This window comes from Eschrichtius robustus, chromosome 9, assembly GCF_028021215.1.
Source record: "Eschrichtius robustus isolate mEscRob2 chromosome 9, mEscRob2.pri, whole genome shotgun sequence".
NCBI lineage: Eukaryota > Metazoa > Chordata > Mammalia > Artiodactyla > Eschrichtiidae > Eschrichtius > Eschrichtius robustus.
In genome coordinates, this window is record NC_090832.1 from 11,847,618 (window position 1) to 11,865,152 (window position 17,535).

The following is a 17,535-nucleotide window of genomic DNA, read 5'->3' on the forward strand; positions in this document are numbered from 1 at the left end:
CCTTATACCTCCTGCCACAAAAGAAGACATGGGAGCCTGGAAACAAGAGGGAAGTCTAAGAAGGGAAATTAGTTCATTGTCTCTGATAAGTAGCAAGTTATAGAGCTCTTTAAAAAGCAATAGCCTTTGCATCACGCTTTCTTACATCTAAAACTCAGAGCCTAGGTAGGAGATTGGACGAGACTTGACTAAAACCACACCAAATGAATAAAACATTTCAGAGTATGAAGGCTGTTTTTTACTCAGAATGAAGAAATACGAGGGTTAGTTCACAAAGAAGCAGGAAAAGATGCACATCATTGAAAATAGTAACAAACTGGACCTATATTTTAAAACACGAAGTTAATTCTGTGGCTATTTTGATAACTTTAAGCATAATTAAGTGCTATGGATGATATGCTAGTTTATATTCTCTTGGGCCTGAAATTAACTGTGCTATCGAATCGTGGCCACTTGGGACAAACAGTCACGTGCTGGACACCACTTTGCCCCTGGATGCAGCTGCCCAAATTTCCTACCTAGCACGCTGAAGGAGGTCAATGTCATTCTTGCTGGAGTTGCCATCACTTTCATGTCCAGGTTGGAACGATTCTTGGAAACTCGTAATGAATGGTCTATGTCAATTATACCTCAGAAAAGTTGATATAAAAAAATTAAAACCTTTGATGGAATGAAGGCCATTGTCTTATTATTTAACCTGAGTGAAAGAACCAACAACTCTCTTGCTGTGATTTAGGTGGTAAGCCATCCATCTGGAGTGCTAGAACTTCACATGAAAAAGCGTGACTTTAAAATGGCACCAGGGCAGTACGTCTTGATCCAGTGCCCATCCATTTCCTCGCTGGAGTGGCACCCCTTCACCCTCACCTCCGCTCCCCAGGAGGACTTCTTCAGTGTGCACATCCGGGCAGCAGGAGACTGGACAGAAGCTTTATGCAAGGCCTTTGGGGCAGAGGGACCGGCCCTGAAGGAGCCCTGGAGCCTGCCAAGGTGGGAGCCCATTTCTTTTTTATGTGTAAGTTAGAATATTATAAAAAATAAGGTCCTTTAGTGCATCAACATGCTAACAACTTCTGCAGTATCTTATTCTGTATGGTAAATTTGAATCCATTTATAAAATTTGAGAATCTCTATGAAAAAAATATAACTCAGTAGATTTCCATTAGGAGCAAGTGCATTTCTTTAAAAAACAAATGTTCAATGAAGACAGGTGATGACCCAGGGAGAGGAAACATTTTGCTTTCCCAGGTCCAAAACATCCCTTTGGCGAATTATAAGCAGCTTGTGATGAGAAAGGTAGCCCGGTGAACTTTTTGCTGTCACCGTCCGAGGTTTTTCAATTACATTCGTAAAGTTTGGTCTTCGTAAAAAGGATGCTTTACAGTCCAAATTAATCTGGCAGCCTCCATACACTGGAGAAAGAGCTAAACAATTAGACTAAAGCTCAGAAAATGACAAAATAATCTGAGAATCAAGAAAGTTAGTGGTGTTGTGCATTGTCAGTCCCACATGTGTGATTGCAAAAAGCATTAATTAACCTCCACTGTGTGCCAGAAATACAAAGATGGCAAAACATTGCCTCCATTCTCTAGGACTTCTGAGACCAACACTGGTGTGCAAACAAATGATTTAACTTTGCTACAAGGAAGATGGGTAGACCTGAGAAAGAGGAAGAGCACTGATACCATCTGTAGTTTCCTAGAGTTGTCGTAACCAAGTACCATGAACTAAGGGGCTTAAAGCAACAGAAAAGTATTCTCTCACAGTTCTGGAGACTGCAGGTCTGAAATCTAGGTGTTAGCAGGGCCGTGCTCCCTCTGAAAGCTGTGGGGAGGAATTCTTCCTTAGCTCCTCCCAGCTCTTGGTGGTTTGCCAGCCATCCTTGGCGTTCCGAGGCTGCGGCTGTGACAGTCCAATCTCTGCGTCTGTCATTACATGTTGTTCTCCCCTCTTGTGTCTGTGTCTCTGTGTTTCTGTGATCCCTTCTTGCAAAGACACCAGTCATACTGGATTAAGGGCCCATCTTCCTGAATGACCTCATCTTAACCTGATTACTTCTGCAACAATCCTATTTCCAAATAAGGTCACATCCTAAGATAGAATTTCAACGTATCAGCTGGGCTAAACAATTGAATCCAAAACAACATCCTATTCAGAAAAGCCTGGACATGTGACAGAAGTCCCAGTGTCCTTGGCTCCTTTTAGTAAACAATGGCTTAGAATCGATTCCCACTCTTGCTGCAGGATTACCCAATAAGCACTCAAAGCCCATGTTTCGGGACCCAGAAAAACAGGGACACACACAGAAAAATGTTGAGAAAAACTTTGTGAAGGAATTTGGTATTTCAAAAGAAGCATCAAGACATCCCCTCTTCTGCCATCCTTGGAGGGTATCAGGAACTGCCAAGCAGTGGCCACGGCTACAAGACTTCGGGTGGTGAACCCAGTAAGGACACACTTAGAATGGAACTTCCTAAGGGCAAGAGGTTGTCCTCCTCTATACGTCCCATGCCTAGAACAGTGTTTGACACGTAGTGGATACAGAGTAAATATTTGATGAGGAATGAATACCTGGACCCAATATGGACGCTTCAACTCATTTAATTTAACAAATATTTACCGGTGGTAAACTAGGCACCAGAATAAATTTAAGGCACAGAATCTACTCAGCTTATTGTCCCTCCTCTGTCTTCCCATGGGACACTGAACTGTGACCGTGTAGCCCTGGGCTTGCTTGTGTTGAGTGGGCGGGAAGAGCCACAGTCTTCATTTCAAACACTGGTACTAAAGAGCAGTGTGATGATAAACCAAGTACAAACATCATCTGTTCAGACTAGAGCCCCAAGTCACAAGACAACATCTGACTATTCCATTAAGACCTTATCCTTTTTATCATGGAAAGGAAGCCATGTAACAGAATTCTGAGGTTCAGAGTGTAGTGTGAATGCTTAAAATCAGGAATGAAAGTAAACACACATACGCACACGCACACGCACGCACACACACAGGTCCCAGCCCTCCCTTGGCATTGCCAAGGTGGATACCTTCATCCTATTTGCTGGCCTGGTTTCTGCTCTGAGTGCATATAGTTGTCTGGCCTATCGACCAACCTTCCTCTTCACAAACCAGCTCTCATTTCAGCCAGTCCCCCAACAAGAGCTCGGGAAGTGTTTCTCCGCAGTCGTTATGCTTTCTTTCTTTTTGTTTTATTGAAGTAGAGTTGATTTACAATGTTGTGTTAGTTTCAGGTGTACAGCAAAGTGATTCACTTATACATATATACATATATCTCTTTTTTTCAGATTCTTTCCCCTTAGAGATTATTACAAAATATTGTGTACAGTTCCCTGTGCTATACAGTAGGTCCTTGTCGGTTATCTATTTTATATACAGTAGTGTGTACATGTCAATCCCAACCTCCTAATTTATCCCTCCCCCACTTTCCCCTTTGGTAACCATATGTTTGTTTTCTATGCCTGTGGGTCTATTTCCGTTTTGTATATAAGTTCATTTGTATCTTTTTCTTAGGGTTCCACCTAATATCGTATGATATTTGGCATGCTTTCATCTCCAGGGTGCATCTTCAGTGCAAGGCCTGACATGATCTGGCCCCCAGACCTCCCTGGGCACCCCTGCCCCACCTCCTGCTCCCTCGCTCACTCAGCCATTCTTCCAGCCTCTTGCTTCCCTCCCACACCGAGCACGCTCTCCTCAGTGCCTTTGCCACTGCAGCTCCCTCTTCCTGGCACACTCTTTCCCCGGTCTCTGCTTGGCCGCCCCCTCACTACCCCCAGGTCTCTGCTCTAATGTCTCCTATTGAGGCCTTCCCTTCCCGTTTCCTGTGATCCAGCAACCCTGACAGACACTCCACACTCGTCTTGGTCACCGTGCCCCGCGCCTTACTTTCTTCCTCTCCACCTGACACACTAAATACCTGGTTGTTTATTTGTTTACCATTTATCTCCCCACACGAGAATGGGGACTTTATCTCTTTGATTCACTTTGTTGTCCCCAGTGCCCAGAACAGGCCCTAACTCTCAGCTGGCACTCAATAAATATTCACCGAGTGAATAAAAATGAGTCGTTGTACACAGTGCAGCTTCCCTTCATTTGTTAACTTTGTTTGACCTCTGCCTCTATATATGTGTAGGCATACGAAACCCCCCAAAACCTAGAATTTGTTTAAATCTTCAACACATGACAAATCAGAATTTTATTGAACTTCCTTCGATGATTTTACCTCTCAACATTGTTTTAATTTTGGATTAAACGAAACAATTTAGGGAGAGTACCACAATTTTTCACTGCTTTGCACCCAGAAAGGATTTAATCCAGTCCCAGGAACCTGTGAGACAAGCAGTGACTGAGGACCCCAAGAGGAGATGCAAAGCTTAGTGAAGAGCAGGGAAGCTCTTCCTCTGAACTCAGGAAAAAGGACAATGCAAGCTCTTTTAAAAGACTTCGCATTAACAGATACACACTACTATATATAAAAGAGACAAACAACAAGGACCCACTGTATAGCACAGGGAACTGTATTCAGTACCTTATAATAACCTATAACGGAAAAGAATCTGAAAAAGAATAGATATATATGTATGAAAAAGAATAGATATATATGTATGTATCACTGAATCACTTTGCTGTACACCTGAAACAATGTAAATCAACTATACTTCAATAAAAATAAATAAGATAAAAGACTTCACCTTCTGAAGTAAAATGGAGGAATTTCTCAGAGTCTGTGTTAGAGTTTTTAGCGATTTAATCTACTGCCCAGAGCCAAGGGTTCCAGCGTCCGACAGCCTAGGTTCAAAGCCCAATTTTGCATGGGATCTTGGAGGATGTATGTAACATCTGCCTCAGTTTCCTCATCTGTAAGATAAAGGTGAAAATAACAGTACATAAGTTCTGTTTAGGATTAAATATGACAGTCCATATGAAGCCCTTAGCATAATGTGTAGTAAAAAAAAGAAAAAAGTTAGCTACTATTGTTATTGGCAAAATAAGAAAGGTCATCTACCACAGAGGCGACAGTGAAAGTGCTGATGACACGGGAAGGACAACGTGGATGAGTAAAGTTCATGGGTTCAGAGAGACAAGACGGGAGGTTGATGAGGAGGTGGGTGGGTGGTGCTGCTGACGGGAGCAGCAAGGGCCAGGTGATGTGGCTGCTGGAAAGGGGACTCACTTCCAAGCTGCTTTATTAGAAACTGTATCCACATCAGACAGGAAGTAACTGAGTGAACTTGACAAACGAGAATTTGTGCAAAGGAAGCCAATTCAACATTGTGAGAGATGGAGATATTTTGGTACAAAAAAGAACAATTGGGGTGTCATGATAGCTAGATCAACTAGTTTAAGAGTTGAGAGGCAGGAAAGGGAAAACACGTGGTTTGTTTCTCAGGAAGGCAAAAGGCATGAGTTGTCAGAAGACAGATCCCAGTGAGACACGAGGAAAAACTGTCTAATACTTAGCCCTCCCTGCCCCTCTATGGAACAAGGGGCCCTACAATTCCACGTGGGAAAGCGATGAGTGATCAGGGATGTGAAAGGAGGGAATCTGTATGAACCAGGAGGCAGGACTCAATATTTCCTCCTGCTGCTTCCAGCTTAGATTCTCAATTTTAATTACGTAGAAATTTGTTTATTATGCATTTCTATGAATTATATGACACAATTCTTCTTTGGGTTTAATTGTTATCTTTTAGAATCAGTGTCAAATAAATCCCAAATACAACTAATTATAAAAACAATTAACAATAAGACATTTTAATCGTGGACCGTTTCATATTTTTTCTCTGTCTCTCAATTCCCCTTATCTAATTATTTATAAAAGAATCTACCGTGGGCTGAGATACTAACCCTTTCTGATTAATGACCTTTTATTTTTATTCTTCTATTTCCATATATCAATATGTAATAAAGCCTTATTAATTAAGATTAACTTGAGGAGAGTTAATTTGAATTGTTAGGAGGTCTGGCATATGGAATATTTTAAAATAAACCCAATTGAACTTTCACGAACACATAGTAAGCCCAAAAGGGGCAACCTCGGGTGCCTTCAACAGACACTCCTTAGGGAATGGTTATGAATAACTTAGAAGCTTCTTAATTAGCATATCTTTGTTCATATGTAAATGTGTGCTTTTGGAATAGTTGAGGTTATTTAATACATTCCGTTGACTGAAATACTTTAAACATTCCCTTTACAGTTTATTCAATAAATTGTTATTGAACAACTCCATGTAAGGTGCTGGGATGCAGTGGTGGGCAAAGACAGACATGGTCCCTCCCTCTGCAGACCTGAGAGTCTAGTGACCAAACAGACACAAATTAAGTCATGCACACACACACACACACACACACACACACCACCCAAAACAACTATAAAATTACAACTGTGATAAGGACTACAGAGGAGAGATGCATGGTGTTATAAGTTATCTAAGAGGGGATTTAACCTAGTCTAAGAAATCTATGAAGACTTCCCCAGGGAAATGATAATTGGGATAAGACCTAATGGAAGGGTAACTATGAACCAAATAAGAGGATAGGAGAGAACTTGGGGCAGAGCGTTCCAAGTGATTAGTTGGATTGTCACGTGCAAAGGCCCCTTAGCCAAACAGGGTCCTGTGTACGTTAAGAAACAAAAGAAAAGCCAGTGTGGAGAACTGGCCATGAGAGATGGAGCAGAATCCGGGGTCAGTCCATTTAGGACCAAGTTAAAGACAATTGCGCTTATTCATGAATATGCATCATCCTTATAAAGAAAAATTTGCTAAGCAAAGACAAAACATCAGTGCAGCCCCTGGCCTAATTATCACAGATTTTTGAGTTCGCATAATCTAAAATAATGAGTTTTAGAAATTCCCCACAACTGACAAATTATTCCAAAATTATGTTTATTCCAAATGAATGGCTTCCATTAGACTAAAATTATATAAACATACGAAGAGGTGGGAATGGGGAGAATTGTATTAGCGAAAGGACAGATAAGCCTTCTAAGCCACCTTGATGATTCTGTTTTTTCCCTCTGCGGGCAGATGGGAAAAAAAAGGAAAAGAAAAGGCATCTTCTACCAATCTTCATGATGCTTGAAGGCAAAACAAACTCTTGAGAACTGTGCCATAAGGCCGGCCACCATACCCCTACACTATGTGTGTCCAAATAGGGCATTCTCAAGCACAGAGCCAACTTCCCTGCACACATTTGCTAGCACATCCCATACAAAGCACTGGTCTAGGACGGCTTTGTTTTCAAGAGCGGAGTGTTCTGAACGTCAACGGCACACTTTGTGATTGCAGGCTGGCGGTGGACGGGCCGTTTGGAGCTGCACTGACAGATGTGTTTCACTATCCAGTGAGCATGTGCATTGCCACGGGAATAGGGGTCACTCCCTTTGCCGCTCTTCTGAAATCTATCTGGTACCAATGTTGTGAGTCACAAACCCAGTGGAAGCTGAGCAAGGTATGGAAAATATCACCAGCTTACCCTTCCATGAATTCAAAGGTTCCACATCCTTCTATCTGTCATCTGCCGATTCCTGGGGAGGGTTTTAATTAACTATGAGGGATAAACTCAAGGATCCTTAACTATACTTATGTTCTTAAAAATCTCCATTTAGTATTACATTCATGAGAAGGGTTATGTCTAATCTTGTTAAAGATGACAAGACATAAATTTCATTGCTTCATTGCCATGACAGGACATGTAATTGCTCATGTCAGTAAAATATGGACAGGCTGCAAATGGCTATGTGACCGGGCTGCAGTGAGTACTATTAACAGGCAGCCTTAGACTCGAGCTTGATACTGTGGTTGCAAGTGTACGATTCAATATCTTCATCTCGTGGACTCGGGGTCTTAATTGAGAAGCAAAAATGCCACAGTTGGGATTCATTTGTCTGCTTGCCTGGTGTTGCCATCCAGCTCCAAATCTCCTTTTTGTCATTTCTTGTATGTTCTCTGACTAGCTGCCTCCATGGTTCCCTTGCTCCCTTTGTGCATCCCATGTTTGAACCCTCTTAAGATAGCAGCAGACACTAGAGCAGCAGGAGAAAGGGAGCCATGCTAACACTAAATGGTGTCAACTCAGGAGGGCCAAGGACGTCAGGCCAACTTGGTTCTGGTCCTGGTTCTGCCACTTCTCTGATTGACACTTTGGCTGCAGTTTCCTCGTCTATCCCAGGAAGATGCTTGATTAGGTCAGCATGTCTATGGGACGTTAGTCATATGAGAGGGTCCACTAAAGAGAATTGTGTAGTGAAATGATTTCAGAAATGCTGTCACAAATCCCCCTTTAGAAGATTCACATCTTCTACTAGCCTATTAAATAAGTTCTGCAGAAAAGAACCTCATTCAGTTTCATTTCACCCACCCTTCCCAAGCATATTTAGCCATGGAAACTTTCTTCATCTATCATTCTTTAAGAAACGGCATTTTGTGAAGCACTGGGGCAAGTCCAGACGGGAAGATCTCTACAGGTGGGGCTTTCTCAACCAAGAAATTAGAGTAAAATTAGTTATCATTTCATGAGTTTCCAAGTGACAGGTGCTTGACATATGTTTTTTCATTTTATTTTTATAATCTTCCCAACAACCTTAGAAAGTAGATAGCACAAGCTCTGTTTTCCAAATAAGGACTCTGAAGCTTTAGAGAGACTAAAGTCAGTTCCCTGAACATACACTGTTAATGAAAGGCAAAAATCAGGGTTCGAACTCAGGTGCATCTGGCTCTCTGGTTTGACATAACCAACACATGGTAGACATGGCTTCCACCTACTGTAATGTAGGAAGACTGTGGGATTCCTGGTCAGAGAATCTACCTCAGCCTGATTCCACCCTCACTAGAAGCATCACCCTGAGTGCATCAGTTCACCTCTCGGAGCTAGGTTTCCTGATATACACGATGGAGAAATAAGGGTCCATATCCATCAGGGAGTTTTAATACCAAATAAGACAAATAAATAATGTAGAAACATTACTGTGTAAGTGTGTATGAGATTATATTAAATGTGCATTAATATATCTGCCAAAGATATAAATAGATTACTAGTACTACTACTAATACTAATAGCCTAGATTAATCAATCATTGACTACCTAGAAGGCAGGGAGTTAGGCATTTCACACATACTATCTCACATCATCTTTACTTACCACTTACCCATTTTACATATGAGAAAACTGAAGCTGGATCACAAAGCTAATAGGAATGATAGAACCATATCATTGAATTGTTATAATACCTCTTTCAGATAAGTAGTATCGTCAGATTACCAGTGAGGAAACAGAAGCACAGAGAGCTAGTAAATATCAGAATGAGAGTTTGAATCCTGGTTCTTCTTAAGCTAAATCCCATCTTCTTTTCTTTATACTACAATAAGATTAACCAAGTGTTTTAGTCTGTTCAGGCTGCTATAGCAAAATACCATAGATGGGGTGGTATACCATACATACAACAGAAATGTATTTCTTACAGTTCTGGAGGCTGGGAAGTCCAAGGTCAATGCACCGGCATCAGACTTGGTATCTGATGAGAGCCCACTTCCTGCTTTATGGACAGTCATCTTCTAGCTCTAACTTCCCACTGCAAAAGAGGGCAAGTTTTTTGGACACTGATGGGCACTAATCCAATTCAAGAGGGCTGCACCCTTATGACCTAATCACCTCCCAAACTCCCCACCTCCAAATACCATCACACTGGGGATTAGATTTCAATATGTGAATTTGGGGCAGGGGGCACAAACATTCAGTCTAGGGCACAAAGCAAGCAAAACAGACACTGTTTCATACATTTGGACCCCACTGCAAAGCTTTATTATGGTTTATGTTGATTTCCCCATCTCTGTAAGCTCTTTCCTATTGCTGTCTACCAAGTCAGACCCACTTATAGCAGCAGCTCATTGCTTCATGGTTCTCACTGTACAAAAGGTCACATTATGCTTCACATGGAGATGGTGATGGAATTGTGTGTCTCACTTTCATTCGCTTATTCACTCAATGAGTATTTATGCAGCACCTACTATGTGCCAAGCCCCGCTTGTACTGACTGAAAAGCCTATCACTCTCCTCTCACCAGACTCACAATACCTGACCCTTTTCTCAACATCCATTACCCCTGTGCTGTTCTCCTTTTATATCATTTATCCTTCTTTTTTGTTTTAACGTTCACAAAGTACTTTATTTCCCTTAACAGATTCTGAGCTCCTTGAGTGTGGCTTTTCTCGGTATCTCCATTATTAGAGAGATATATATTTATATATGCACACACACTATGAATTTTGAATAAATCAATGAGTGAATAAGTGTCCACTTGGCCAAAAGAATTAACAAATGGCTTCTGCACAATTTTCTGCAAAATTCTAGTTACTAAGATTAATTTTTTTTTAATTTAAAGAAAAGACTATTAGTTCAGCAACTTTATAATTAAAATAATACATTCCAATTCTTTTATCACAAATAGGAAAATTCTTCTAAGAATCCACAAAATCTTAAAGTCCATATTGGAACCCACAGAATATTAATACCACCTTCTCTCTCACCATTTCATTGTTATTCCTGGGCTGTTTATGGGTTTTCTCAAAGCTGTTTCAATGGGAGGGCTACGGAGTTACCACAAAAGTATAAAACAGGGGCTTTGATCTCTAGTCCAAAGAACAGAAATCATAGAATTGGAAATAAAACACAATGTTTTCATGACTTATAAAAATTGGGGGTAATATTGAGACAACCCTCAACTGAAAATAAAGGCAGGAGTTATAGTGTATGGGAGAAAAGAAGCTAAAAGCATGGAATCACAAAATTGAAGGGGCTTGACCTCCCAGTTTTGCATAGGGCAATACTTAGAGTGGGAAGTGATTTGTCCAAAGTCCCTACCTGGCTAGCCACTGAGTCAGGACAGGAGCCTGTGTTTCTGGTTTCAAAGCTCTTTTATGAAAGAAGTGAGGTTTCATGCTACAGAAAGTTCAGGCTGAAAATCCCACTTGACATCCACTTCCTCAGAATCTGCATGCTTGAGAAAAAGCTTAGGAAATTTCTCTGTTTTAAAGCAATTCTGTGTTTATTTGAGTACAGCTACATTAGGCTTATGTAACTAATATTTGTCAGGGCCACCCACATGCTTTTGAGACATAAATACTACTCCTTCCACTAAACTGTCAGCATCTCTATAATTTTTTAAGTGCGGGAGAGCAAAGCAGTACATTCTTATCTAACAGCATCTTCACAATTATAGATGTGGGCTATAGTCTTCAGAGTGTTCTTTTCTGCCACAAGGAAAGGGGAAAAAACAGCATAGAGGTTCAGAGCTGGAATTTTAAGCTTAAATAGTTAACTGCAATTGGTTGGGATTTTTTCCCTCCTGTGTAAAAGTTGGCATAAAGGCAGTCTTTTTTTACAAACAAGCGTTATATTGCAAGTCTAGAGTAAAAAATTTACACCAAATTTTTCTTAGTTGTGACCACTGCAGACTACATCTCTTTATCCTTCTCCTCTGCCATATTGTTCTAGAACACTACTAAGTAAAATGCAAAAGGATATCCAATAGGACTCCTGCATCTTCTTTGGGGTCATATGTAGCACTTTCTGTTTGAAGCTGGCGTTGTTCAAATTTTTTCTAGCTATATGTTATTATTAAAGATAGTGGGGAAGAGGGGCAGAGGAAGAGAGAGAAGTGGTTAGGAGGAGACTTCCCAAGAAGGCAAAATAACGATAAATATAATGATGCCCTGCTGTGAAGAAAATGGGAAAAAGTTGTAATATATTAAAGGGATATTTCCAACCCAAGAGTAAGAGCCAAACTTCACTTAGTTGGAGGCAAATGAGAACACAGCGGTCTTTTGGGATGAAGGAAGGGGGTGGGAGCGGCTGGGACATCCCTCTGATACAGTACGGAGGAAGCTGAGGGTTAAAATGCCCCTTGGGGATGAATGTCCCCCCAACTCCTGCCTAACGGGGATGATTAATTCTACATCACACTCAATTTGTAAAAAGAGCTCTTGAAAAAAGTTAGGACAGTTTGCTTGTGCAAACTGTCAAAATGATGAATGGAAATAGGTGTGTACAAACCGGGAAGGGGGTGCAGATTGCTGACATAAATGTATTGGCCTCCACATTTTAGTTCTCCTAATATCACAGCCGTGCAGTCAGAACCGAGAGAACAGCCAACTGGATGATTTGGTTCATTTTCTTAACTGCATATGTAATCTTCAGATGATAATAAAATAGATTCTAGAAAAACTGAGATAACCTAATTTCTTCATAAATTGTCTTCCTTCATCAGCTCAATAATACATAACCGTGATAATGAGTATTTATAGTGTGTCCTGCGCAGAATGGCCTTTGGGTTCTTAACCTAATATAATAAACAGATAATTCAAATAAAAAGACAGCATGGGCCAGTGGGAACAAGGCAAAGAGGCCAAGAAAGGCAAAAATCCATACTCTCCTTAAATATATTAATAAAACAAAGGAGGGCTTGCTCTCTTTTCTAATGAATGAAAAATGCATTTAATTTAATCTGTTTTGAGAAATTATTTACTTTCACTTTCCCTCACCCTGGCGCCCTGGCTACTCCTGGAATTGATCATCTCTGGTAACCGCTGAGAGTGTCCTGATAAATTGAACCAGGGAACATGAGGCCAGCTTGCATCTCCAGGAGACACACGTGCTTCTCACCTTTCACTGGGCAGCCTCAAAAGACTCCAGTCCCCCAGGAGGTCTCCCCATTGCCCTGTGGGGAAGTGACCAGTATTAATATTTTTAATATCTTGGTTTATTAACCACACAAGCCATACATGACTACAGGGTCCTTGTAGAAGATTCAAATAAAATACACAGTCAAAAATCTCAATCAGAACGGACTTGTGGTTGCTGGGGTGGGGGGCGGGGGGCGGAGGTGAGGGATGGACTGGGAGTTTGGGGTCGGTAGATGCAAATTATTACATTTAGAACGGATAAACAACAAGGTCCTACTGTAGAGCACAGGGAACTATATTCGATATCCTCAGATAAGCCATAATGGAAAAGAATCTGAAAAAGAATGTATATATATATATATATGTACAACTGAGTGACTTTGCTGTACAGCAGAAATGAACACAACATTGTAAATCAACTATACTTCAATTAAAAAAAAAAAGAATATGTAAGCATGGCTTTACAGAGAGGAAAATGCACTGTTCTGGGGACCCTTGCAATGAAAGACATCAAGACTTCATTTAGCTGTGTTTTTTTTAAACCTCATTTCTGTTTAGAAATAAATTGATTTAGCAGTTTGAAAAAAAAAAACTCCCTTTATTCACCTTCCTTCCCAAATTAACCACCACCACCACTTGGCCCTCCAGGGTTCTCACCTGAAAGGGTTGAGCGCATCTTATTCCATTCCTTTCCTGCACTTTTGTGTACACATACACACATACGCAAGGTGTTATTTTATTTCTACATAAATAAGGATGTGGGGATGGGGAAGGAGGGAGAGAAAGAAAAGTGTGCAATTTGTGTTTTTGTTTTTCATTCTAACATGGCCTGGAGCTCCTTCAAGTGTCACTGCCTATTTATTGACTTTATTTTATTTAGCGCCTTCAGTGAATTCTGTAGTATGACTATCTCACAATTGATTTTATCATTCTATTATTAATGAACATTCCGGTTGTCCAACAACTATAATTTGAACAAACTGAGGCACAATAAACTTTAGGCCCCAGTCAAAGGGCAAAGCAGCAGCATAGCCATGAAATAGTTAACATTAAGGATAAAGGCTTTAAAAAAAAGTCTTAAGGACTAAGAGTGATTGACAAAGGCTGGTCTTAGTCTTACAATGGGTAATGGGAAAAACAGTTTTATAATTTTATTTCTTTAAAACCAGATGTGGAAGCCACGTTAGGGAAGCTTCTCAGAATTAGTTGCTTCAAAATCTGTTTGCTATTGTCTTCACCCCCGATGACCTTGGTAACAGCAACCACAACATAAAAACCAGGACAATAATAGTTACCATTTATTGAGGAGGTATTATGTTTTCTAAATATCAGTCTCAGTCTTTATCTTTTCAAAGAGAAAAGTTCTCTTTTTGGAAAATAGTCATGATTCCCTCCATGGAAAGTCACCATCACCCTCCCTGATTGAAGCTTCTATCAGTTCTGTTACATTGTATAGGGAGCGTGGAATCTTAGCTCAGGCTACTGTAACAGAATACCAAGGCTGAGTGGCTTAAAACAACAAACTTCTCATAGGTCTGGAGGCTGGAAGTCTGAAATCAGGGTGCCAGGATGATTGCGTTCTGGAGAGGACTCTTCCTGACTTGCAGATGGCTACCTTCTTGCTGTGTCTTCACATGACGAGAGAGGGAGCTCTGGTCTCTTCCTCTTCCTATAAGGGCACTAATCCCATCATGGGGGCCCACCCTCATGACCTCATCTAAATCTAACCATCTCTTAAAGGCCCCATCTGCAAATCATCACATTGGCGGTTAAGATTTCAACACACCAATTTAGGGGGGATGCATTCATACCATAACAGTGGGGAACATAGGATGCTGCCCAGGAGGAGGCAAGGCCACAGTGCAATCCCACTGGCCTCCTAGGGGGAGCTGTTGGTCAAGGTCAAGGTCAACCCTGGCACCCAACATGGATCTTAGGGTACCTTTCACTAGTGAATGGGCTCCTCTTTCAGAACTACATCTTTATGATCAATACTGAGGTTTCGAGACCGGTGCTAGAGATTTTGGTTTCACCTCCTGTCAATAACCACCATCTCTATAATTCAGGAGTGACGGTGGACACAAACCCCCAAGTAAGGCAAGTGTCCCCCTTTGCTCTCTAATATAAACATGTGGCATTCATTCTGTAAGCTCCTCCAGATGACAGTGAGGTACTAGCAATATCTCAGCTAACATCTCAGAGCACTTACTGCATCTTTAGACTTTGACCTAAATGCTTCCATGAAACCTATCCTTTCATCTTCAAAATAATCTCATGGATTATTGTTCTGTGTTTTTGTTTTTGTTTTGGGTTTTTTTTTTTTTTTTGCCATTTCAATGTGTGATAATCTAGACTCAAATTACATAACCTGCTCCCAGTTACACAGCTTGAAGGTGGTGAAGCCAGGAGACTAGGACAGGTTGCAGGACTCCAGGCTCACAATGTTTAACTACTATGTTATATTACACCTTCAACCTGCACCCTCATGTGCAATTTCCTTCCTTAGAAAGGGAAAAGCCCCTTGGGTGCTCTGGTGATGATAGATAGATAGATAGATAGATAGATAGATAGATAGATAGGTAATTTTTGTCCCCATTCCATCCTCAGGAAATTGATTTTGGGTCTAAAGAAATGCAGGTTGTATTTGAGGATGTGTCCTCCGCTGTGTTTGTGGGTACCTATCCAGGCCATGGCACGGGAACCTCTGATGGAAGAGTCTGGCGCTCTGGTAGTAAAATATTTAAGTAGCTTTTCTTATTTCATTTCCTGGAATTGTTTATCCAAAAATAGCATGGGGACATTTCCTACTGGGCCCAGATGACCTGGTCCACACTCTCTTAAAGAGAAGCCCAGGCTGTGGGAAAGGTGGGGATGAGCTGGAGCTGAGACCCACGCCCCCCCCAGATTGGCCATGGCTGAGTTTATCTGGTGGTTCGTGCTAGGAACGATGTGACAGCGAAGGCCTGTGACAGGCCACATGCATACAGAACTCCCTAACCCCATAACAACGTCCTGGAGCGGTGCCCTACAACATCTGGGGATCCATTAGATCTACAAAAATGTGTGGGCTGAGTCCTGTAAAAGAAAACTTCATTACTACAGAAGATCAGAACTTTTTCATCATTTTACTGAGGATGACTTTCTGTGTAACAAAACCTTTTAAAGTTACCTGAGGTATTTTAGGCCTCTGTTATCCACTATAGAATTCTGAAAGCCATGCTTTGTACAGGTAACCGATTTTAGGGTGGTTTTATTTTTGGAGACTGAGGCGGGGCGAGAGTTGGGAAGCACAGATCACAGACGTGTAGCCTATTGTTTGGGACGTTTGTTCTCCCATTGACCAGAGCCTTCCTACTGGAGGAAACACAGAGGTGGGAAGCCTCTGTCCCTTCACAGTGAGCGTCCCTCACTATTAGAAAGATGAAAGGGAGTCAAAGTAAATGTGCTTTTTCCTCTCTTCAAAGTCCGTTTTCTTCTTTTTCTGCCCGAAGCACTTCACCGGAGCCCATTCAGTGCCCCTCCATTGCCTCTTGCACCAAAGCTGCCCAGTGTCACCTGTAAGTCAGTTACAGAGGGAAAAGCACACAAAGCCATTACAAGGAAGCAGAATGTATAAAAGGCTTGGCGAACCCTCAGAACACTGACACACAGCTAAGCCACAGGAAAGTAAGGACAGTAATGATTTCTGTTCGAAAGAATAAGGGTCAGTAAGTGGAGGAAGCTAAGATGTGATTGTTTTTCAAGTAAGGGTGTTTGGGACTGGATTGGAAATTGACAGGTTTTTTTAAAAACACGATTTTTTGGTTTGTTGTTTCAGATGAATGTATTTTTAACATGTTTCTTAAAGAGTGAAAATAATAGAAAATAAGTCATTGATGTTTGTTTTATACCAAATGCACCATTAATATTCTTAGATCAAACAAGCTACTAGGGGCAGGAAGTGGGGGGAGGAGCATAGGTGAGAAGGGCATTAAATTCGGTTAGTTGGTTTTTATTTCCACAGGGAGCAAAGCAAGTTAAAGGCAGGGCTAAGAGTTTGAAAGAGTAATTTAAATGAGGCACTATACAAGGTGGAAAGAAAGAGGATAGCAGTATTCATCACCTACATAGGATATAAAATCAGCCTCTGGCCTCCATTCTTCCTTCCTTCCTCTACCCCTCCCCGATTCACCGCCCAGTCTATAAAAATGCTGCCAGAATGGTGGGTCCGGGATCCTTCCTCAGATGATGTCATTCCCCTGCTGGGCACCCTGCAGTGTCTCCCCACCTCACTCAGAGTAAAAGTCAGGATGGCCTCACAGCCCCCATCTGCACCTCCCCGCCTTCCCCTCAGACCTCACCTCTCGCTGCCCCTTCCCCCCAATCCACTCCACCAGCTCCTGGCTCCTCTCTGACAGCTCCCACCCCGGGCCTCTCCCCTAACCATTCAACTCTCTCCACGTCTTGGATTCAATGTCCTCTTTCCTGGTCCATTTGACTTAATATTGCAGGACTTTGCAGCCTGCCTTTTTTCGTTGTTTGTTTTTTTTTCAGAGTACCAATCACTCTCTGACATAGTCTATATTTTAGTTGTTAATTTATCATCTTTCTTCTCCCTCTAAAATGCAGATGCCATGAAGACAGGGAATTTTTGTCTCCTTTGTTTGCTCTTCTAGTTCCAGAGCTGAAAACAGTCTTGACACAGAGTGAGCATTCAGTATGTTCAGTACATTCAATTCAATTCTGTGAATCAACAAGGCTGAACACGATCATCAGGAGGGAACCACTGACTCCGTTTTATAGCTGAGAAAAAGCTCCTTTCGGGGTAGGGGAGCTAAGATACCTAGGGATTATTATT

General features: G+C 41.5%; 1 protein-coding gene across 1 annotated transcript in view; it reads left to right on the top strand.

Moving 5' to 3' along the window:
• Nucleotides 1-17,535, top strand: part of NOX3 (NADPH oxidase 3) — a 57,863-nt gene that overhangs the window by 23,238 nt on the left and 17,090 nt on the right. The window contains exons 9-10 of the mRNA XM_068551108.1: nt 737-990; nt 7,308-7,470. Of these exons, the coding sequence (XP_068407209.1) occupies nt 737-990; nt 7,308-7,470 (417 nt within the window). The remainder of the gene's footprint in view (nt 1-736; nt 991-7,307; nt 7,471-17,535) is intronic.